The sequence below is a fragment of the Puma concolor genome, chromosome C1, assembly GCF_028749965.1.
Source record: "Puma concolor isolate L17-30 chromosome C1, mPumCon1.1.hap2, whole genome shotgun sequence".
Lineage (NCBI taxonomy): Eukaryota > Metazoa > Chordata > Mammalia > Carnivora > Felidae > Puma > Puma concolor.
Window position 1 is genome coordinate 33047917 of NC_141674.1, and position 24579 is coordinate 33072495.

Here is a 24579-nt window from a genome sequence, read left to right on the forward strand (position 1 = left end):
TACTCAGACCACAAAAACAGACTATAAGCAGTCGAATACACAAGAGGCACTCAAAGGCAGGCAGCGTGGCTGGCTAGTTGGCTAAATGAATGTATGGACAAAAATTATTCTGGTGCCAGCTCAGTTCCCTGGAATACTCTTGCTGAACAAGTGAAGGTTTTTATTACTTTTAAATATATTGATTATCAAATTAAGCTAAGTGTTGCTCAGGAAAGACTGTTAAGGAATTTACCCCTAATCACTGAATTAAAAATATATAATTAGCGTATCAATTATAGTATATCCTTAAATGTTAAGGATACTTAAAAATAATATGCTCTAGTAAGTGATTAATAGTTGGCCATATCTTGTTTTTAAATCATCAGTGCCCTTAGTCCTTTTGGAAATTAATTTTTTAAGCTGGAAATAAATAAAGTTTACTGTATCACAACTGATTTGCAAGAGACAGAATGCTCACCTATATTTAATATAACCCACAAAGCAGTTTAGTATGACTATTACAGGTTATTAGTTTAGATTAATTCAACATTGTCCTGTATCTTAGTATTTGCCAAATTAATTATTGAGTCTAAGCCTAAAAGAAAAGAATTTGATGGTCAAATGAAATTATGGCTGGCAACAACCCACGTGTTCTTCAAATGGTGATTAAATGTGGTAAATCTAAACAATGGAATATATACAATAAAACAGAATGAACTGCTAATACAACAACATAGATGGAACTCAAATGCATAATGCTAAGTGAAAGAAGCCAGACTCAAAAGGCTACCTACTTTATGAGTCTCACTTATATGAACTTCTGGAAAAGGCAAAATTACAGGGACAGAAAACAGATCAATAGTGACCTGGGAGTGGAGGAAAGGGCTGACTACCAACGGACAGTAATATTCCACAGCTTGATGATAGTGTTGGTTAAATTGTATCCATTTGTCAAAACAACTAGAATTATACACCAAAAAGTAAATTTTACCATATATAATTTTTTAAATTCATTTGTTGGCAAAATACTATTTTTTAAAGTAGTTTAGATACGGAAAAGAAAACAGGAGGCCAGCAACAACAAAATGTTACCTCCCACCCTTAAAAAGAGAAGAGAGAATATGGTATGGTGCAAATAAAAGGCCACTCTAAACTGCCCTAAGTATACTGTCAAGGCTCTATGGCAGCACTTCTGTCGATTTCTGCAATGCGCTCTCTCTCTCTCTGAATATGACCCTCATATCTCTTATTTCACTCAATCTTTCAAACCTCTTCAAACGCCTGTGCTCACTCTGGGCTTTCTAATCGTGGTTTGTCTAATGAACGGTCTTACATTTATAATCCACCTTTGCCTTAAAATGCACTCATGGTACCAATCCTTTTTGTCATTCTTGGACCTCATAAGAGTACACTAGTCCCTCCCCTATCCCCAGTTTCACATTCTGCAGTTTGTCACAACTATGGTCCAGAAGCAGATGACCCTCCTTCTAACATCATCAGAAGGACAAGAGTAGCCCAGTGCGACATACCACAATACCTACATCATTCACCTCTCTTCATCCCATCAGGCAGGCAGGCATTTTATCATCTCACAATCATCACAAGAACAAGGGGGAACAGATGATAATAAGATATTTGTGGGGGGCATGACATTCACATAATTTTTATCATAGTATATTATAAAAATTGTTAATATTTTACCATTAGTTATTATTGTTAATCTCTTACTGTGCCTAATTTGTAAATTAAATGTTATCATAGGTATGTATGTATAGGAAAAAGACATAGTATATAGCCTCTGTACTATCCATGGTTTCAGGCATCCACTGGGGGTCTTGGAATATATCCCCTGCAGATAAGGGGTGACTACTGTACTTACATTAATTCCCTTAACTCCTGATTCTATCCCAACTTTGTTCTCACTAGTCCCTCAGCTCAACTTGATCATGTCACAAAGATTAAGAATTTCATCTATCCTTAAAATGCTTCAGAAGTGGCAAACTCTAAAACATCCCTTGGAACCCTACCAGTGTTTTTTTTCAATCAAATAAATAAGATGCCCTTATTTTTGTCTAACCAAACTCTTGCTCTTGTCTTTAAAGCCTATTTCCTGTTTGGTTTTACACAAAGACAAAGATAAGAAGTTAACTACTTCTTCACAAAAATCATACACCTACTTTAAGATTAGTATTAAAATTACACTCGTATCTTCCTTCTTTATGGTACACACCTGTGATTGCTACAACACTGTTAAATCACTTAATGTTGTATCTTATGTACTTTCAAACCTCTCCATTTTTTTCTACATCTTTTAACAAATAAAGTGACCAAAACAGGATACCAACAAATAAGAGACAATTTATAAATAAATACAACACAATACTAATAAGGCCAAAAAAAGAATACCCTTTGAAAACAAGACATCAGTCAACTAAGCTATGGTCTCCATATCATGACAGAGGACAAGAATAGAAAAAAATTACAGTCTCAGAACTTCCAAAAGTTCATTTTCTAGCAGCTGAGTTTGTTTCCTCACAAACCAGGAGACTCCGATATTCACAGCCACGAAGCCTTTACAACTTTCCCATCCCTGGGCAAGAAAAAGCATCACCTCCACCAGCCCCAAAAAGCTCTTCTTACTATGAATTCACTGAAGTTATCTTTCCCAGAACAGAACAGACAGGTGGCCTTCACGGGGTATTCTTAGCTATCACCTCAGTTCTATTAGAACCCACTATTGCTAATTAATTATGCAATTATTGAAACCACTTCCTATTATCTTTCATTTCCTTTAAAATCAAAATACCATTTTTCTGAGTTGGAGAAGAGGGAAAAGGGTTGAGAAATGATGAAGGTAGAAAGCAAAGAAAGACATTTTTTTTTTAAGTAAATTTAGCTGATAGGCTCTGTTTTCCCATAATGTGAAAATATTTACCTTCCTTTAAGTTAATTAAGAGGCATGTGTGAATAAAAGGCAGGATAAGAAGACTTTAACAACAACAACAATTAGATTAAAAAAACAGACAAAAATACAGAAAATAAAGCTAATGAAAAGAGAAGAGATAAAAGGCAGAAATAATTTTTAAAAAAATGGAGATGGACTAAAACATACAGAAACATGGTTGTAATCAAGGGAAAAGAGGGGCACCTGGGTGGCTCAGTCGGTTAAGTGTCCCACCCCTGGTTTCGGCTCAGGTCATGATCTTACCATACATGAGAGTTCGAGCCCCACATCAGACTCTGCACTGACAGCATGGAGCCTACTTGAAATTCTCTCTCTGCCCCTCCCCCACTTGCTCTGTCTCTCTCAAAATAAATCAATAAACTTTAAAGGGGGTTGGGGGAGAGAAAATAGAAATCTGTCCCACAAAAGACAGAGTTATGGCTGCAAAATGTAATTTCATTTTCTGTTTCTTTTTAAAGAAAGTAAAATGTGGCTATTTGAAATTAGTTTGAGGGAACATAGGAAAATCAATGTCAGCCCATTAATGTACATGGGAGAGATTCAAATATTAAGGGCTTTTATGACAAAGATTTCTAGAAAATGAAGAAGTGAATCAGGAATAAATAGTCATATAAAAATATCTGTAATTCATCAACACTCTTCCAAGTTTAGGTCGGCCTTCATATCTCTCCAGTAATCCACTGAACAGGAAGCCATACAAATGAAAATAGAGGGAAAAAGACGCTGGACACACTACTTCTACCTCTACCTCTTGGACCCAATGTGAGTCATGGCAGCAGCTAGTAAAATCCTAAGGGGTTAAAGTCCACCCCATACCCAAGACCGAAAACTACTCCCACCCCACCTTGGCTCAATGGTTTTCTCCCACTGTGGTGAGGGTGGTTTTGGAAAAGCTCCTCAAATGCCAGGAAACACTGTAATACAAAAAGAAAAAACAATTCATAAGTACCAAAACTTAACTAACATTTTGGTCTCCCTCTCAAGGAAGATTGGTACAGCAGAAAAAGCATTAGTCTAAGAAACAAGGAACCAAGAAACCAGGTATGTTCTGCTTGCTCAGCAGGCATTCTAAGATGTTTGCTATATTCCAGGTGACTCGGTGGGGGAGGACACCAAACACCCCCCTTCTGCTAAGGGTTAGTAAACTAGTAGAACAGAAGCCAGAATCAACTAGGAGAATAGAAGCCAGAAGCTGCTGATGGTCATCTCTGCCATTAACTGGGATGAAAAAAGAAGCCATCCGAGAAGTTAGCAGAACTAAGGGATGTAAAGAGACATTCGTGGTAGAACCAGGCTCCAGCTCGTCCTGTAGATGTTTAGTCCCTTCAGTTGGTCTGTAGTTGGGTTACTGTGACTGCAAGTAAGTCTGGCCAACTGGGCTCTAATTCCACACTAAACCTGGACAAGTCATCCTTCGTTTACTGGCCTGAGTTTCCTCTTCTATCAAATGGGCTAGATCTGAAGTTTTTCAAAATGTTTTTTAGGCAATGGGATTTTTAAACAAAAATCATATTTTGATATCAAAAATTAAAATGATTTGATTCATATAAATTTTATAAGATGAGATTTACAGCATTTACTTCTGACCAAAATAAATAAGAACAATGGGTATTTAAATCTCACCTTGAGACTGGAAAAAAAAATGTATCTATTATTAATATACTGTACTTTATTAAGATTAAATGTATGGTATTTACTATTGTGACCCAAATCAATGATAACAATGATGCATTTTGATTAAAACAAACTTTAAAACTGGAGACTAATGGTAAAAGTTGAAATCTGTTATTAACTTCTCAGGATTCTATTTATTTCTGCATTTTGTTTTGGTTGCATGTTAAGACAATTCTGATTCAAAAAGAATAGTTGAAGAGTAACATATGTTTTCTACATCTGCCTTATCCACGACACTATTTAATTAAAGGTGGAGAAAAGTTTTAGGTTCTGCACAAAAGAAAACCTGACAGCACAAGCTTTTTAAAATAGATCTCCAACTGGTTAAGACTTAGTACATAATATAGTAAAGCACTCAGGTGTTTTGGTTTATTTTTTTAATGATTTAAACCTCATGTAAAAATTAAATCTGAACCAAATATTTATAAAATCCAATTAGTGCCCTCAAAGAACTCTAATAAAATAATCTCTAAACTCTTAAGAACATTTTCATTGAGATTCATATATACTCACTGCCCCCCAAAATTGTAATGAAGCAAATATAAAAAGTTACAATTCATTATTATTATTGTTTTTTTACAAATAAGTCTGCTTTAAAGAAAAGAAACAAAACCTTGGAGAATTATGAACACAGACAAATAATAAATTGGAACAAATAACTAGACTATAGTAATAATTTATTCAATCTTACTGAGAACCAACTTAATGGGGCAGGTCACAGAAGGTGCTATAGAAAACATCCATTTTTTAAGAGTGCCTGCTTTATAGTGAAAATGAGTAACTCTCCATCTCTAACCTCAAGAAATTAACCATCTAGAAGAGGATACAATACATTCATTCATTCAACAAGAGTGTGTCCTCCCTCGGTGCCACCAGCTACTGTCCAAGCAACTGGAGCTAAAAAGTGAACAATATACATGATTCCCTACCCTCATAAGTTTAGACTTTAACCTAAGGACAGTAGATAAACAATGAAGATTTTAAACACAGAAAACATGTGACTAGCTTAACATTTTTGAAAGACAGCACTGGCTACTTTGTGAAAGTTACTATACATTGTAGGTAGTAAACCCAAGAATCGAACAGTCAGAAGCTACTGCAATGATGACAAAGTAATAGGAAATCAAGAGGGAACAACAAACTCAGCTGAAGTACGTGGAAATGAAAAGCTTCAGAGAAGTAATGCTGTAGCTCAATCTTAAAAGACCCAAGGAGTAGGCCAGGTAAGCAGAGAAAGAGAGTTTGTGCAGCAAGAGAAGATCATATGAAAGGCAGGAGAAACTTTAAGTAGTTCCTCACAGTGGGTCTTGAACGAGAATCATAGCTAGAAAGGCAGATCAAGGAAAAGCATAAAGGGTATCTGACAACACAAGGAAACATCTCCAAGACACGGGGAGTACTTTTAAGCAGGGTGGTAACATAACCAGGCTTACTAAAATTTTAGAAACATTCTTCCAGGGATGGTTAGCTTAAAACACCGGCTGGTTCCAGCCAAACAACAATGCATGTTTGCCAACAGATACACTCTCTCAAAGTCCTAATCTAATAATTTATCATGACAATGAAATTATGGTCTAACAGAGTACTCTGAGGTTTAGAAGCCAAGTAACTAGTACCAAGTTCAGGGAACACTGCAGTTAATATGACTACTAAAACCAAAAAGAGGAGAAGTCTCTGTAGATAAAATACTAAAAGTGTACTGGTGGCAGGATATAAACGGAATGCAAAGGAAAAAACAGCAACTAAGAAAACAAGGAACATACAATTTTATTTCAGGGTAAGATTTACTTCTATGTGGTGTCAAGATCTACCAAATCTACCTCCTACATGCAATAAATAACAAACTGTGGTTCCTGACAAGCAGTTCAAAAACCAAATTTAAATTAATATACAGTACTTAATAACCAAAGAGAAACAAGATTAGAAGTACTAAACTTTAACAGAAGACCAGCTCTACACTAGCTAACTTCGACTGCTTAAAAAGAATGCTGTCTCTGCCTAGTTGGTCCTTGAAGATTACCAATTAAAATGGGGATGAGGTAGGGTGAAGTGAAAAAGGATCAGGAAGGTTCCTAATCAATGAACTAGGCATGTTCTTGAATGCTCTCATTCCAATTCTGTTTCTCTATATATAACAGACATTACTCAGATACAAACGTGATAACAGATATAATGAAGAATCCAATTATTTTATTTTAAGATAATGAATCCTACCTTTCCGGGGTCATCCTTTGATCGAGGCACTTTAAGGAAACACTTGTTCAGTGACAGATTATGTCGTATGGAGTTCTGAAATTAAAGAAGAGAAGCCACAGGGTCATTGGAAATCCAAAAAACCAAATCCCATCTTTATTTTTTTTTTTTTCAACATTTATTTATTTTTGGGACAGAGAGAGACAGAGCATGAACGGGGGAGGGGCAGAGAGAGAGGGAGACACAGAATCGGAAACAGGCTCCAGGCTCTGAGCCATCAGCCCAGAGCCCGACGCGGGGCTCGAACTCAGAGACCGCGAGATCGTGACCTGACTGAAGTCGGACGCTTAACCGACTGCGCCACCCAGGCGCCCCGAATACCAAATCCCATCTTTAAAAACAGAATCAGGGGATGCCTGGTTGGCTCAGTTGGTTAAGCGTCCAACTCTTGGTTTCAGCTCAGGTCATGATCTCATGCTTTCATGATTTTGAGCCCTGCATTAGGCTCTGCGCTAGCAGCACAGAGGCTGCTTAGGATTCTCTGTCTCCCTCTTTGCCCCTCTCCCACTTGCGCGGTCTCTCTCAGAATAAACTTAAAAAAAAAAAAAAGTAAAACAACAACAACAGAATCAGGAGTCTAAATATCTCTATGCATAGAATACAATTTCAAGTAGAATAAACTTTTTAAATGAGCTTCAGATTTAAATCTTTCTGGGGGGTGCCTGGGTGGCTCAGTTGGTTAAGTGTCCATCTTCAGCTCAGATCATGATCTCATGGTTTGTGAGTTCAAGCCCTGCATCGGGCTCTGTGCTGACAGCTCAGAGCTTGGAGCCTGCTTCAGATTCTGGGTCTCCCTCTCTTTCTGCCCCTCCCCTGCTCATGCACATGTGCACACACACTCTCTCTCAAAAATAAACATTAAAAGAAAAAAATCGTTAACCTTTCCAAGTTTCAAATTATCAACGCTGAAAAAAATTCCACTATGCCATTACAAAATGAGTGTATAAATGCCAATTAGGTTCTTACTACAATGAGAAGATTACTACATGAGAAGACATGAGAAGACATGTAGCCTACAGAGGGCTAGCAAGAACACCTACATTCCTCAGTGCGGCAAGAAAGAATAACCATCTTGGATGACAGGAAAATGCACTTGAAGACCTGAAGAATCTGTGAAATAGGAAATCTTTTCATGAGTAAGTAGGACTGTGCCATAATTTTTATAGAAAATAACCAAAGGCCATTTCTTTTTAATGAAATGCTCCAAATCCATTCCATAAATTTTGTTCCACAATGGCCAGGTATTTGGTAGAGAGGGACTCCAACTGCATTTAGCCACTACTTAGAATTTTAGGAGGCATATTTTGGCATAATGTCTATTTTATTTTTTAACATAAAATTCAGAACTCTAACAATAATGCCTATATGAAAATTCCCCTCTCACAGGGTAATACTGGCATTAAAAAAGTTTTTAAAAGATGACCATAGAACATAAATTCAAGCCTATCTTATCAAAACATCAATTGAAAACTTATGAATGGGAGTTCCACCTCTGCTTGGGTAAGTAAAAATAAAACCCTATTTTTGAGCCACACTGGGGAGCTAAAGCTACAAGGCAGACCAACAAATTAAATTCCTGAGAAGGACAAGCCCAAAGAGAAAAGGGACAAGTTGTCTCACCTTTTAGCAGAGTATAGGAGAAAGAGGCAGCCACCATCCAAGCATGTAAGAAGCTAGCTAAAATTTGAAAGGCCAAGGGCCAGTGTGTCAGTTTAGAGTACCAAGGGCCCCAAATATAAGGGAAGTTCCCACTCACTCTTCAAGCTCTTCTCCATGGGCCTTTACTATATGCTCACAAAAAAAGAATGGGGATAGGAAAGGAGAACAAAGAAAGTCTCCAAGTCTCCCTAGTGGCATAGGCAGGAAGTAATAGCTCTAAGTGGAAAACAAAGTCCTACCACGTTTGACAGATTTCACAAAGCCAAAGCCTTAACTGTGAGGTAAGAACAGCAAAACTTCTCACAGGACTCTGGCAAAGATAGCTTTTGAGAGAACAGAAACAAAAACCCTTCTCAAGACACAAGCAAAGATCTACCGCTGGCTGGTAGAGGAAAGATAGAAGCAAAAACACTTTTATCTCTGGGACAACTGTCAGAAACTACCTTGGGTCCAGGACCCTACATCAAAAGCAACTACAGATACAGGCTAGAATGAAGGAAAGAAACAGTGAAGAAGCCCCACCTAAGTCCAAGGGCCTGAGTAAGACTGAGGTTGAATCAAGAAAACAGAAGGGCGCCTGGCTGGCTCAGTGGGTAGAGCATGTGACTTGATCTTAAGGCCAGCAGATTAAGCCCCACATTGGGCACAGGTATTACAGAAAAGAAGAAAAGAAAAGAAAAGAAGAAAAGAAAAGAAAAGAAAAGAAAAGAAAAGAAAAGAAAAGAAAAGAAAAGAAAAGAAAAGAAAAGAAAAGAAAAGAAAAGAAAAGAAGAAGAGAGGAGAGGAGAGGAGAGGAGAGGAGAGGAGAGGAGAGGAGAGGAGAGGAGAGGAGAAACGAGAGGAGAAGAGAAGAGAAGAGAAGAGAAGAGAAGAGAAGAGAAGAGAAGAGAAGAGAAGAGAAGAGAAGAGACGAGACGAGACGAGACGAGACGAGACGCAACGCGATGAAACAAGACAGCGGAAATGCACAGCCTCTACCACAAGCCTAGCAGTGAATAACACACACTAACGACACATTGACAGAGGAGGCACAGGAGCATGGAGAGAGACCCCCATTTGTAGCAAGGTAGGCAGAGACAACTAAAAGCTAAAGAGAAAGCAGGAAAACAGAAAATTCTACAGCACCCATGCCCCTCATTCCAAGCACAGGTAGTAAAACCCTACTGCTAGAGGAATGCAAAATCTATGGTATACTGAAGGTAAAGATACCAACAACAAAACCCAAATCCAACTCAACTATTGACAAATTGATTCAATTTCCCATACAAATGGCCTGAGGAAAAAAAAAAAAGAGTCTGTGCATCTACAAGTATAAATACCATTTATCTCAATCTCTACCACTCTTTTCTACACACATTATCTGGCACTCAAAAATTATACGACACATTAGAAATTCAAGGAAAAACAAACATATTGTCATGAGATAAAATCATCAATACTCAAATGAAAGGTGTTAGAACTATCAGACAAGAAATTTAAAATAACTATGACTAATATGTTCAAGGACCAAGTAGGAAAAGTGGTAACGTGCATAAAGAAGTGGGAAATTTCTACAGAAATACGGAAATTGTAAGAGTCAAATGTAAAGGGGTGCCCTGCTGGTTCAGCTGGTACAGCATGTGACTCTTGATCTCAGTGTCATGAGTTCAAGCCCCACAGTAGGTATGGAGCCTACTCAAAAAAATAAAATACACACACACGTGTGTCTGTGTATATATTTATTATATATTTATATATACATGTGTGTGTGTGTATATATATATATCTCAAATGTAAATGATATGAATAAAAAAACATGATCAAAAATAAAGAATTCCCAAGATGGGTTCATCAGTAGACTGGATACAATCAGAGAAAGGCTCAGATATCCTGAGGATACATCAACAGAAATGATCCAAATTGACTCACACATGTACATAAAACTTACACACACAAGATATTTCAAGAACTATGGAATAATATATATATTGTGAGTCGTAGAAGGAGAAAAAAAAAAGTATGGGGCAGAAGTAAAATGTGAAGAAGTAACAGCCAAGAATCCTCTGTAAGACATGTAGGACATCAAATCACAGATGCAAGAATTTCAGAGATCACCAAGAAGAAGAAATTAAAAATTCACACACATATATTCATTATAGATCAAAATAGTGAAAACCAAAATGAAGAGAATGTCTTGAAGGCAACAAGAGGAAAAAAATGATGTACAGAGCAATAAAAATAAAAATCATAGCAGAACTCTCAAAAACTACGCAAGTTAGGGGCACCTGGCTGGATCAGTCGGTTAAGCTTCCAACTTTGGCACAGGTCATGATCTCAGTGTTCGTGAGTTTGAGCCCTGTGTTGGGCTCTGTGTTGACAGCTCAGAGCCTGGAGCCTGCTTCAGATTCTGTGTGTCCCTCTCTCTCTGTCCTTCCCCTGCTCATGCTCGCTCTCTCAAAAATAAAGAAACATTAAAAAAAAAATTACAAAAAAAAAACAAAAAAACTATGCAAGTTAGAAGACAACAGAATAACATCTTTAAATACTAAAAGAAAAACTATTCATATGCAGTGAAAATATCCCTCAAAAATGAGGGCAAAATAAAGACTTCCAGACAAGAAAAAGCTGTAAGAATCTATTTTGAATAGTGCCAGGGGGCTGGTAATATTATCAGGAAGTCTTCAGGCAGAAGTATGATAACAAATAGAAACTTGGATCTCAAAAAGAAAGAGTTCCAGAAACTGTAAAAATGAAGGTAAATTTTAAAAACCCTTTTTCTTATTGGGTGCCTGGGTGGCTCAGTAAGTTAGATGTCCCCTTCTTGGTTTTGCATCAGGTCATGATCTCATGGTTTGTGAGCTTGAGCCCCGCATCAGGCTCTGTGCTGACAGTGTGGAACCTGCTTGGGATTCTCTCTCTCTGCCCCTCCCCTGCTCATGTTCCCTCTCTCTCAAAATAAATAAACTTAAAAAAATAAAAACACTTTTTCATATTTATAATACCTTTAAAATGTAACTGTCTAAAGAAAATTTAACAATTACATGGTTTATAACATGTGAAAGTAAAATGTACAATGATAGCACAAAAGATGGGTCAAAAGAATTAGAAATATAAGGTTTATAAAGTTCTTACACTATACATAAAATGGTATACTTGAAGGTAGGCTGTGATAAGATAAAGATGTATGTGGTAATAGCTAGAGCAGCCACTAAAATAAAATTTAGGAAAAGGTATAAGAAGTTCAACATGGGGGGAAAAAAATCAAGATGGTCATGTTTTTTCTAAATGGCCAAAGAGGAAGAACACATCTCTACTTGAGGCTTCCTCCTCTACAGAAAGTTTAAATGTTGGAAATCATCAAGGCTCTGCTCTAAGTCCTTTTTTCATTTCTACATTTGCTGCCTACGAAAATATCATCTACAGTCACGGCTTCGATGACCATCTGTGACAATCTATCTAGACCTTAAAACTACACCTGTTTCCTGAGTTCCTAACATATATTTTTAACAATCTACTGGACATCTCCAGAAACACCTAAAACTCGGAACGTCTAAAATTAAACTCGATCTTTATCCCCAGTGTGATCTTCCAGTTTTCTCTTCTCAGGTTAAAAGCAGTTATTCACGTAACAGCTCCAATCAGAAAGCTGTAAAACATCCTTAACCCTTCCTTCTTCCTCACCATCTAAAACAAATCTGTTACCAGATATTAAGTCTACCTTTGATCTACCTACTTTATTTCATCTCCACCATGCTCCTTCCTGAGGCAGTTATCTCTTCATAAGGTAAATTCAGTATTACTTAAAACTTTTCAATGACTTCCCACTGCACTTAGGATAAAATCCAAAATCCTTAACAAAGCTTCCAAAGGCCCTTCATGATCTGACCCCACCTCCCTACCCTGCTGTCCATACTCATCCTCTCCAATGTTCTTTCTCACTACTAGGCTTTCCATTTGTTGCTCCCCCTGCAAAGATGACTGTCCCTGGTATTACCCCATCCCCTTCACTTAAATGACTCTACTCAACTTTCAATTCATTCTTGACTTAAACATCAGTTCTTTTTTTTTTTTAAGTAGGCTTCACACCCAGTGTGGGGCCCAACGCAGGGCTTGAACTCACGGCCCTGAGATCAAGAGTTGGACACTTAATCAACTGAGTCACCCAGGAGTCCCAACATTAGTTCTTTAGGGAAGTCCTTTCTGACTTTTCTTGACAGGTTAGCTCTCATAATAATAAACTTATCACCCTGGATTTCTCATCACACTTGTAATTATTTGTTTAATGTCTTCTTCCTATATACTGCATCCTATACCAAAATGTAAGTAGGCTCCATAAGGGTGGGAACCTTGTCTATCAACTCACAACCTAGAATATAATGCTTTTCATATGGTAATCCCAAATCTGTTGAAAATAATACCAAAAGCATATTGAGAAAGTAAAAATACCCAGAGAGATACCAAAGCCAAGACAAGAATATAGACACACACAATTAAGAAAACAGATTACTGGGGGACCTGGTGGCTCAGTCAGTTTGATATCGTAGTTCATGAGTTCAAGCCCCACATCGGGCTCTGTGCTGGAGCCTGAAGCCTGCTTTGGATTTGATGTCTCCCTCTCTCTCTGCCCCTCCCCCACTCATTCTCTCTCTCTCCCTCTCTCAAAAATAAATAAAACATTTTTTAAAATTAAAAAAAAAGAGAGAGAGATTATTTCATAAAACCTGGGCAGACCTTACCTCTAATAATCACAAGAAAAGAAGTTGGGAGAGTAGAGAGGTAGGTATAATTTAAATGGTCTAAGTTAATGTGGAGAAAAATGGCCCAGGTTAAACAATTAACCAAGGCATATTGCTTGGGTTTGAAAATCCAAGCCCCAAGCGTGGTTTCTCAAAAGTACTGTCTACCTGCACTAGAATTAAGATGAATTTTAATGCAGATTCCTAGGCTCCATCCAAGATGACTAATTCAAAATCTCTGGAGTTGTGACCCAGGAATCTAAAATTTAAAAACATTAAAAAAAAAAAAAATTTAAGTTTATTTATTTTGAAGGGGGAAGGGGGAGGGAGAGGAATCCTAAGCAGGCTGCTGTCAGCACAGAGCCCTACGTGGGGCTCCAACTGACAAACCATGAGATCATGAACTGAGCCCAAATCAAGAGTGGGACACTTAACCAACTGAGCCACCCAGGTGCCCCTAACTTTTAAAAACATTCAGGGCACCCGGGTGGCTCAGTTCGTTAGGCGTCCGACTTTGCCTAAGGTCACATCTCACGTTTGCGAGTTCAAGCCCCTCATGGGGCTCTGCTGAGAGCTGGGAGGCTGAATAGACTGCTTCAGATTCTGTATCTCCCTCTCTCTCTGCCCCTCCCCTGCTTGCACTCTATCTGTCTCTCTCTCTCTCTCTCAAAAGTAAACATTAAAAAAAATTTTTTTTAAACATTCTAAGTGATTTTTACTTTAAACTTGAGTTTAAATGGGAACCTCCAATTCAAATTAACTACCACATTCCTACCTGTATCTTTTTTTCCCCCACTGTGAGAACCTTGGTTCCCCCACAACATCAATATATGTACTCATTTTTTCTACCCTACCATGCACATAAAATAGTTTCAGAACTGTTCCCAACTTCCCAACTTCTTTTCTCGGGGTTACTGGAGGTAGAGACAGCCTCTAGTGAAAAACCACTAGACAAATCCATTAAGTAAAGGTCATAATTTCTTTGCAATTCTTTTCAACCTTAGTATGTATCCCATGAAAATAATAGAATGCTCTTTAAGTTTTTTGAATTTTTTGTGATTATTTTATCCATTTGATATGACGTACAGCTTATTTGTTTCTGCTCATATTCAGTTCCAAGGTTTCCTTTTTCCATCCTGTTTGATTATATGTAATATTTTTTAGATGTGTAAAACACATGGCTTAGAACTAAATAAAAAGATATATTTGAAGTCTTATTCTTGTCTATAACCCTTCTACCTGAGTTCCATCCATCCTCCATGGTTAACTATGTTCACTACATTTCTAGTTTATTATTCCTAAGTTTCTTTTTGTAACAATAAGCAAATATGTATTTTTCTCCCCCACACACACATAAAAAGTAGCACAATATACCCCCACATATATATAACATTCTTTTGTATTTTTCTTTCTGTACCCTAAACTCCAGTAAGTTAATAGGCTAATTTTCTTTAGTAAAGTGAATAGCACAAAAATTTTAATTCCTTTTCCTCTAGTTCAGATTACATAATTATTCCATTATAGAAACCTAAAGAGTGTTTTTTTAATTCTTCTGGAATATTCAAAGAGTTATTTTTTTTTTTAATGTTTATTTATTTTTGAGAGGGAGAAAGACAGAGCATGGGGGGGGGGGGGAGGGGCAGAGAGAGAGGGAGACACAGAATCTGAAACCGGTTCCAGGCTCTGAGCTGTCAGCACGGAGCCCGACGCGGGGCTCAAACTCACAAACCGCGAGATCATGACCTGAGCCAAAGTTGGACACTTAATCCACTGAGCCACCCAGGTGTCCCAAAGAGTTATTTTTAATATTGTAATCTCCCTTCAATACTCTGGCATAACTGAAAAGGAATTTTACCTAAATATTAAAATTTTATTTGAATTCTTTTAAATGACCATGGCAAAATTTGTCCTCTGGGTGATAGAAGAAATAGTGAGCAGCACACTGTAGGAGTGTGCAAAACAAATCTAAGGACAGCAAACTGTAAAATATGAAAACAGAAATAGGACCTGAGAAAAAGAGAAGATAAACCAGTTTCCATTTGTCTCCATTTGCAATGTTTACTTACACTATATCTGTGTTTACAAAAATAAAATTAGAAGCAATCATGACAAGTTCTAAGCACCTAAAGCTAGGTGGAAAAGACTTTTTTAAAAGAATAATCATGAGGGATGCCTGGATGGCTCAGTCTGTTAAGCATCTGACTTGGGCTCAGGTTATGACCTCATGGTTCATGAGTTTGAGCCCCGCGTCAGGCTCTACGCTGGCAATGCAGAGCCTGCTTGAGATTCTTTCTCTCTCCCTCTCTCTCTCTCTCTCTCTCTGTCTCTGTCCCTCCCTGCTCATGTCTTCTCTCTCAAAATAAATAAATAAATAACTTTAAAAAATAAAAAAATTAAAGAATAATCATGAGCTGGCAATCTCTGGAAGTATTAAAGGTCTGCCTAAAGCAAGAGACTAGAACAGATAATCTCTTTAGTTCTAAGAGCAACATCATCCTCCACCTTCCCATTTCTCCCGTTCCCCCTTCTTTCCTCGTTATACCTAAATCGTTATCTTCCAGTTGAAACTGTAACAGTTACCTCCAAACCAGTTTCAGAATATGACTTGGGCTGGCCAGCAGCATGGAATTCAGCAGACTGGATCTGGCACTCTCAGGTGGACTTACACTTTAGTTGAAGCTGAGGTCAGACAAGTAAATGCAGTATGTAACTGATCTCCATGTACTATTCACTACCAAATTTGGACTAAGCTCTTCAGCTTGGCATTCATATATTCATGGAATCTCTGCATTCTGGCTCCATCCCAATTCTTATTGGTCCCTCCCAAGAACCCCTGTAACCAACTGTTTCCTAAGAGTGTTTTTTATTTAAAAAAACAAACAAAAAAACCTAAATCTTACTCTTCTTCAAAACAGAGCTCAATTACACTTCCTCAATACTTTTCTACTGATTCACCCTTCCTGTATTCTCATAACACTTACTTAGTCTTTTTGCCACTCACTTTAGAACCTCATCACACTTCCTATAAGTTCTTCTAAATTTTCACAGCATTTATTAGTTTCACCCCTCATTTAACACCCTTTTGCTAAGTCACATATACAATAGTTATTATTATAGCTTACACACAGTAGGTATGCCCAATTAGTCAATTCATCATAGCACGGCACTCTCTCTATTACAGAGCTGTTTACATACCATCATAATTCCTTGTTTATATATATATATCCCCCTTATCCATTAAAGATTATAAGCTTCCTTAAGGGCCCTGTGCTATGTTTCTTAGTACTGCCAAAGCCCAACATACTGCTCATAAGAGTATGTAAATAAATCCTTTCCAAATTTAATGAATGAAAGACTAAATTAGCTGGAAACAAGAGGATATGATCTAGAATAGTGATTGGAAATTTGTAGTCCATAAACTGAACTCACTCAACAGACTCATGTTTGGCCTGCACAGTATTTAAGAAAACGAGAATTAACAACATTTAGAAACTGGGAAACTGCACACAAAATCCAGATTTCTGGGAAAAAATTGTTAAGATCTGACATATGCCCTAAAAACCACAAGTGCCTGCTCCACATCACACATGCACTCCTCAGGCATCTTTTTTGCTTTGCTCATTTATGTCACCTCTCTGGTCCCTGCAAGTATATAAGTTTACAACCAGTGATATAGACCCATGAATCTCTGGTGGGCTTTCTAAGGCACTTATTCAAATTTGGGGCATTTCTACTCCCTACCTACTGTGTTTTTCCAATGCTAAACAAGTTTATCAAAATCTGCTAGCCTTCCCTCATCCTCAATCTTGATAAAAGGACTCTACTGTATAGTAGTGCCTAGTAGTAAAGGCAGAAAACACAGCTTAGATAGATCACTACTACTTGGTTAGAATGACTTTTTTCTTTTTGATTCATGGATCAAATTTTATTATGTATTTCCTCCACTGAAATATTCTGTAAGAATAGACTCTTATTCAAATTATACGATTTACAATCACTTCTCATACCGAGTCAGCCAGTTAAGAGACAGTTCATCCTGGCAAATTAAATTCAATAAACATTTATACATTGTTTGCAAAATTATAGGCCCTGCACAATGGTTAAGGCATGAGATTTGGTATCTCCAAATCTACCAAGTCTGGTACCAAATATTGGCTACTCTCTTCTATAGCTGAGAAACTCTATAAAGTTACTTCTTCTCTAAGCCTTAGTTGCCTTACTTTTCAAATTTGGACAGTAACGGTACTTATTTCCTAATACTGTGGTGTGACTTAAAAAGACAAAGATGTAAGAAGGCACTTTGGCATGTAGTGCCTGACACACAGAAAATAATAAAAGAAGATATCATTTAGGTACTTGAGTACAGAAATAAAAACTAATGAAACAAGATTTTTAAACAAAATTCTCTAAATCTATGATACTGTCATTAATCAAGCATACGGAAACACAAGAGATTAGTTCTATAGGGAGGAGAGAGGTAACATATGAGCCAAAAGAACAAATAGGATAACACCAACTAGAAAAAAAGGCAGAAGGGAGAAAGTCTAAGGACACGTAAGAGACAAACAAAAGCAAGAAAAAAAAAAATCACAGTTTTTATTTCCAGGGACAGCTAGTAGGTTGGAATAGGCAAAAAAAAAAAAAAAAAAAGATACATGCGAATGAACTTGAGACACTTGATTGTCTAGCATGGTACACAGTACAATGCATAAATCAGTAAATGCCTTTAATAAATCTAGTCAAACAAAATAGACAAAGTGTTGAGACAGGAAGGCTTAAGAAAAAAAAAGAGTAACTACCATCTAAAGCTCTATAAACTCCCTTTTTTCCACATGCACATACACACATACACAACACACGACTGGGTAATTCCCATATAGGAAAATAAACATAACGTGTGCAGGCACAAAAATAAGTTGAATTATTTGTTGCAGAACATAAATTAGGTAGGAAACCAACGTGACGGTCCATCAAAAAGCTCAGATGAGGAACCAGGGCTTCTTAAAGAACTGGTTAATTTTAGGGCTAAACAGGAATGATACAAGATGAGCCTGGAACATCTTGTGGTGCCAGGAAGTTAAGAAGTGCTAAACAAAATAATAGGGCCATGTCAAAAGGGCACAGGAGCCAACTTGCAAGACCCCTGATGGCCAAAGCTGCAACAATTTGAATAACAAATAATGACAGCACAAAGAATAAATGCCCATGAGTGCACACTATGCAAATAAATGATTAAGTAAATAAAAGGGGAATAAAGAACAAATCTTCCATACAGAAGAGTCCCAATTAGGGGCATCTGGGTGGCTCAGTCGGTTGGGCATCTGACTTCGGCTCGGGTCATGATCTCACAGCTTGTTAGCTCGAGCCCTGCATCAGGCTCTGTGCTGACAGCTCGGAGCCTGGAGCCTGCTTCGGATTCGGTGTCTCCCTCTCTCTCTCTGCCCCTCCCCCCACTCACACTCTGTGTCTCTCTCTCAAAAAATAAACAAGCATTAAAAAAATTTTAAAAAGGAGAGCCTGGGTGGCTCAGTCAGTTAAGCAGCCAACTTTGGCTCAGGTCATGATCTTGTGGTCCGTAAGTTCGAGCCCTGCATCGGGCTCTGTGCTGACAGCTTGGAGCCTAGAGCGTGCTTCAAATTCTGTGCCTCCCTCTCTCTCTGTCCCTTCCCCATTCACACTATCTCTGTTTTTCAAAAATGAATACATGTTAAAAATTTTTTTTAAAAATTAAAAAAAGAAGAAGAATCCCAATTAATATAGAGAAGGAATGAACGAAAAGAAAAAAAATCACTAGTAGAAAATAGTAAATACTGCTATAGTTATGATCTACCAATGAATGTTAAAATTAGCAAAAGCCTAAGAAACAGGGTACTTACTTGTATGCCCTCTAAGTAGCTCCCCAAAACATTTTATAACTTACAAAGTGATAAATAGTAATTTAATGCAGAAACCTGGAAGACATCACCTTTACCAAAGAACCAAGGTAAACATTACCTTGTTATAAGACAGACATACTAACAGCAAGTACCTCTTGATATGACATACAGAGAAGGGCACATCATCTCTGCATTATCCTTCCCCAAAATGCATTACCTCAATCTAATCATGAGAAAACATCAGACATATCCATACTATAAAACATACCATCCAATACCATTCTACCAAACATTTCCACAAAATACCTGACAAGGACACTTCAAAAGTATCAAGGTCATAAAAGACAAGTCTAAAGAACTGTTACAGATTAGAGGAGACTAAGAAGACATGACAACTAAACATAATGCAGGATCCTGGATTAGATCCTGAATTGAATCCTGTAATATAAATGGACATTAGGAGAGAAACTGATCTGAATGAAGCCTTGGAAGTTAACAGTACTATTTAGTCAAAAGTATTGTACTAACATTAATTTCTCAGCTTTTATCACTGTACTATGTTTATATAGGTTATTAACATAGAGCAAGTGAATGAAGAACACATGGGAACCCTTTCTACTATTTATGTAACTCTTCCATAAATTTAAAATTCTTTCAAGATAAAAAGTTGAGGTCAAACTTTCACTCTTCGCAGATGACATGATACTCTATATGGAAAACCCAAAAGATTCTACCAAAAAACTGCTAGAACTGATTCATAAAGATAAAAAGTTAAAAAGAAAAAAAAAAAAAAAAACCAGATGATGAAAACAATACTAGTTGTAATACTTTTTTTTTTTTTAAACCATAAACTCACTATCAACTTACCTGAATCATAGGTATTGTTTTCCAGTGAATGCTACATTATCTCTGGTCTTACTTTATGCTGTCAGTCTTGTAACATAATAAAACTCTAACAAATTGATACTCTACCAAAAATAAAGTTATTCACTTAATAAAAAAACATTTAATTTCCCTTTCTGACATCCTAAAAATGACTACTAATCAGAATTTTTTTAATTATATAAGCCTCTACAAAGCTTTATCTTTAATAGAAGCCAATATTGTTACTGTTCACAGCATAAAAATAATAATTTAAATAAAATCCTTACCTTCCAACCACTGCCAGCCTCTCTATAATATGGGAAGTTATCACAAATCCACTGGTAAATCTCACTTAGAGTCATTTTCTTTTTGGGTGAACTATTAATTGCAAATGTAATGAGGCTGGCATAACTGTATGGAGGTTTCCCATCTTTGTGCTGTTGGACTTCTTCCTGGTCCAGTGTTGTATTTGGGTCAAGGAGGGCATTCTTCTTGGAAATTCCTGTTCCATGTGCATTTTGTGTAGCATCAGATTTTTGGATGGCTGCTCTCATGGTGAGCTGTGGTAACCAGTCCATAGATGTTAGGCTGCTCTCCAGTTCAGATGTCATCCTGAAGGTAAATAGACTCCTTAGTCAATATCAAGGAAAGAACCCCTGCTTCTCAAAATATCCAATATTCACAAATCTAGGAGTTCCAAAGTGAGGGAAAGCCTGAGTTAAATCTGGAGGAAAAAGATTGAGTATGTTAATGACCAAACCAAATATTTAAGGGATCAATATTTCCAATCTTTTCTCTTAATTTTTTCCTCTCCAAAACACAACCAATTTGGTTTTAAAATGTTTAAAATACAGAACAATACATACACACAAAGTGATCCCAATGCCAATGTTTCTAAAAGACTGTCACTTTAAATAGGGCAACAGGATCACAGTATGAAAAATAACTCTGCAGTCCAGCTCTTTACTCACCAACACCACAGGCCCTTTAAAAACTTAAGATTGTACATCTGGCATTTCTTTTACACAAATTTTAGGGAAGTCACACAAACAAAAGAATACCCAAAGTAGAGGTCAGAGAAGTAACCGAGAAATAGGCACAGGAATTTCCAAGGAGGAAAGAAGGTAGAGTTGAGCAGGTGGGATGTAGGAAAAGCAAGCAGGATACACAAGAATAGTAAGTAGACAAGCTAGCTGGGGGAGCTGATAGAAAAGAGGAATGCAAATTCAAGGACACTGATGAACAAGAGAAAAGAGAATATGCAGTACCCAGGCAGTTAAAAAAAGCAAAACAAAACAAAAAACAAAGTCAAGGAACAAGATTAAGAATACTAAAGATCTGGGAGTGTAGGATAGGAGAGATTAAATCATATAAATGGATAGCAAGAAGCATTAAAAGCTCAGGACAGGCTAATGCAAACATCCAATGATCCGGATTCTATAATGCGTTTCTCTCCAAGGCTAAAAAATGCAGGCCATTATCATCCAAAGAAAGAAACAAGAAAAAATCTACCAGGTCAACACATATTCTGGAGAAGGGAGAAAGCTGCTCCAAGAATTGAAGATAAAAATATAGAAACAAAGCCTGACACTTCACACTGGAATTGCTAACTTTCAACGGAGAATACAAACCTCTCTACCATACCATCAAAGAAACAGGAATAATGACCCTGACAATAGAGAATTAATGAAAGACTTCTAAGTGATATCAAAATAATGGGGGGGGGGGGGGAGACAAGAAACTTGAAGTACCTCAGTCAAAAGAAACAATTTGTGGTAAATAAAATCCAATACAGGCCCTTATCCCAAATGGAATATGTGCTTAGGATATGAACTTCTGACAAGCAATACAGAATTGATAAAGAACATAGCCTCTCAAGTCAGATCAGAGTTCAAGTACTGATTCCACTAGTTATTAGCTGTGGGAAATGAAAATGTTAACATCTCTAAACTCCAGCTTTCTCTTTGGTAAAATGAAATAATAGTTCCTACAGTTAAAATACTACTTTGAGAATTAAATGTGGTAGCATTTACACAGAAGAAACATCCATCATGTGTTAGTTAATAATATTACTCTAGGATTATCTGGCAAGGCAATGCACTATAAAGTAAACCAGATTAGGCAACAACAATTATAACTCAAAAAACAGCCATGAGGATTCTATCTGCATTGTAGTAGAGTCCTATTACCTTGCTCTTCAGAGATTTTGAACCATCGTTTTACCTTTTTCATTTCCTCAAATTCCCTCCACCTCTACTCTACGCATTCCTCTGATATCTAAACCTTAAATTCCTCTACACAGCACCTTCAGAGATGTAAAACAAAAACAAAAACCTTACCATCCTGCTCTATACTCTCAGCATTATATGAAATGCTTTTTTCCCAGCATGAAATAGGTTATGGGAACTTATGGAATAAGACAAGATAACTCAAACATCACAGATTGTCAAATGAGTGGGCAAAGTACCCTAGATCTCAAGTTAAAGACTTGCCCCCATTCACAAAGGTAGTTAACAGTAGAACTGAAACCAGAGCCCAGGTCTCCTCATTTCAATCCAGTAGCTTTCCTACCATACCTCATCTGTAAAGTGAGCGTAACAGTACCTACCTCACCTGATGTAAAGTACTGAGAACAGTGACTGGCAAACAGTAAGTATTCAATAAATGTTAGCTACTGGTGGTGGTAGTGATGATGCTAATAGTAGTTGCTGCTGTTATTATTATTCACATTTCATTGATAAATACTGGCAATTATTATGCCATGCTGTCATCCTATCTGCCTCAATTAAGGCTCCACTGAGTAGCTTTATTTTGTTCAAATTCCCAAAGAAGCCAGTCACATATATATTCAAAGTTACTATAAATGTACATTCCAAATTGGAATATAACTGATATTGCAGATACCCCATTCAGAACCATCTTTAATTTCTGCTTCCTTCCCCCAGTGCCACTGAAAGTTTGAGTCTCGGTAATATAAACATGTAATCAGTAGGTACTTAATACATGTTATAACAGTTAACAAGAATTTATAATTACACATGTACAAGACCGTTAGAGTAAAATTTTGTGTACACACACACACACGAAGTATGATAAAATTTCTGGAAAACTGTAGTCCAATTAGGAAGGTCAAACATAAGGAAGAATTGAAAAAGAAAGCAAGGCTGAGCTCTGGGTGCAGTTAATAATACAAAAAAGGGAGAGGACAACATGGACCACAGCCTTCAGAGGTAGAGAAGAAAGAACTTGGGCTAAGATTTGAAGAAAGTTAAGACCTAAACAAACTAGAAAGAAAATGGTTCCTAGTCATCAAAAACACCATGAGTAAGAATCTTTCCATTGTTGTACTTATCTTCATATGGTTCTGCTAAATCAAACGTGAAGTACACTATAAAATATCTTAAACTAAAAAAAAAATTATAATGTCGTTTATTCTTGAGAGAGAAAGCATGAGTGGGGGAGGGACAGAGAGAGAAAGGGACAGAAGATCTGAGAGCAGCAAGCCCGATGTGGGGCTCAAACTCACAAACTGCAAGATCATGACCAGAGCCGAAGTTGGGATGCTCAACCGAGTTACCCAGGTGCCCCTCAAATTTAAACTCTGAAAAAGTGCGGCTTCTGTTTGCAATTTATTAAATTTTATATATTCTTAGCAGTAAGGTAAAAACTGCTTCCATTGCTGATGCATCATCTGGCTGTGGCCATGGTCCTCCATTAAACGCTAAAGCACACAAAAAAAATGACCATTAAATTTGGCCAGATCATCAGTAACTTTAGAAAGAAACCTTTTAATGGAATGGTGATGACAGAAGTCCACTTGTATAACAGAACAACAGCACGGGAGGCTCTGAAGAATCTGGTTATGGAAGTCTGGTTAAGAAATGTCAGGCCCTCATTACCTCACCTCATTCCAAGAGCTTCCTAGCTGGCCTCCTAGACTCTAATTTCTTACCACCCCTCTCTGCTAATCACCTCCAGAGTCCAAGCATACCATCTAAGAGAAATCTCTGAGCACTGTTTTCATGTCATCATGCCCAAAGACTTTCAGTGGTTTCCTTTCTCCTATTAAACTACAAGTACTTTAGTTTTTATTAATTCTTTTCTAAATTCCTGGAGCAACTATAACCTCAATTTGGTATTTACCATGCTGTTTCATATGTTTAACTGCATCATATGCTTAAGCTTTCTACCCTCACTCTCTCTTCCTCCACCTCCACATTGAGGATAGTAACCACACAACTAATACTTCAGATGCTACTTAACACCATGCCAGGTACATGTTATCTGAAAAACACAGTACTTGGATAAAGAACATTCGTTTCTGGAATGTCTTTTCCTTCTAATACTGCCTAGCTGGCTTCTACTTTTTCTTCAAGACTCAGCCCAAACACCTCCCTCTCCAGAAAGCCTAGTCAATCCATTCTTCTTATCTTCCATTTCCTAAATTAAACTAGATCCTGCTCCCATAGAATACAAGTATCTCTATCCCAGGATTTATACAAGATTATAATGATCTTTATCCACCTCTCCAGAGACCACGAGGTCCTTGGAAGAAGAAACTTTCTTCTTTTCTCTCTCTGTCCAAAGCCTGGGA

At 37.3% G+C, this 24579-nt stretch overlaps 1 protein-coding gene across 6 annotated transcripts in view; it reads right to left on the reverse strand.

Annotated features, from left to right (window-relative positions):
* FOXJ3 (forkhead box J3) overlaps window positions 1-24579 on the reverse strand; it is a 149415-nt gene that overhangs the window by 79270 nt on the left and 45566 nt on the right. For all 6 annotated transcript variants that reach the window (XM_086716642.1, XM_086716643.1, XM_086716647.1 and 3 more), the window contains 2 exons: window positions 20273-20597; window positions 6833-6907 (listed from right to left, as the gene is read on the reverse strand). In XM_086716642.1, coding sequence (XP_086572768.1) covers window positions 6833-6907; window positions 20273-20597 — 400 coding nt within the window. The remainder of the gene's footprint in view (window positions 1-6832; window positions 6908-20272; window positions 20598-24579) is intronic.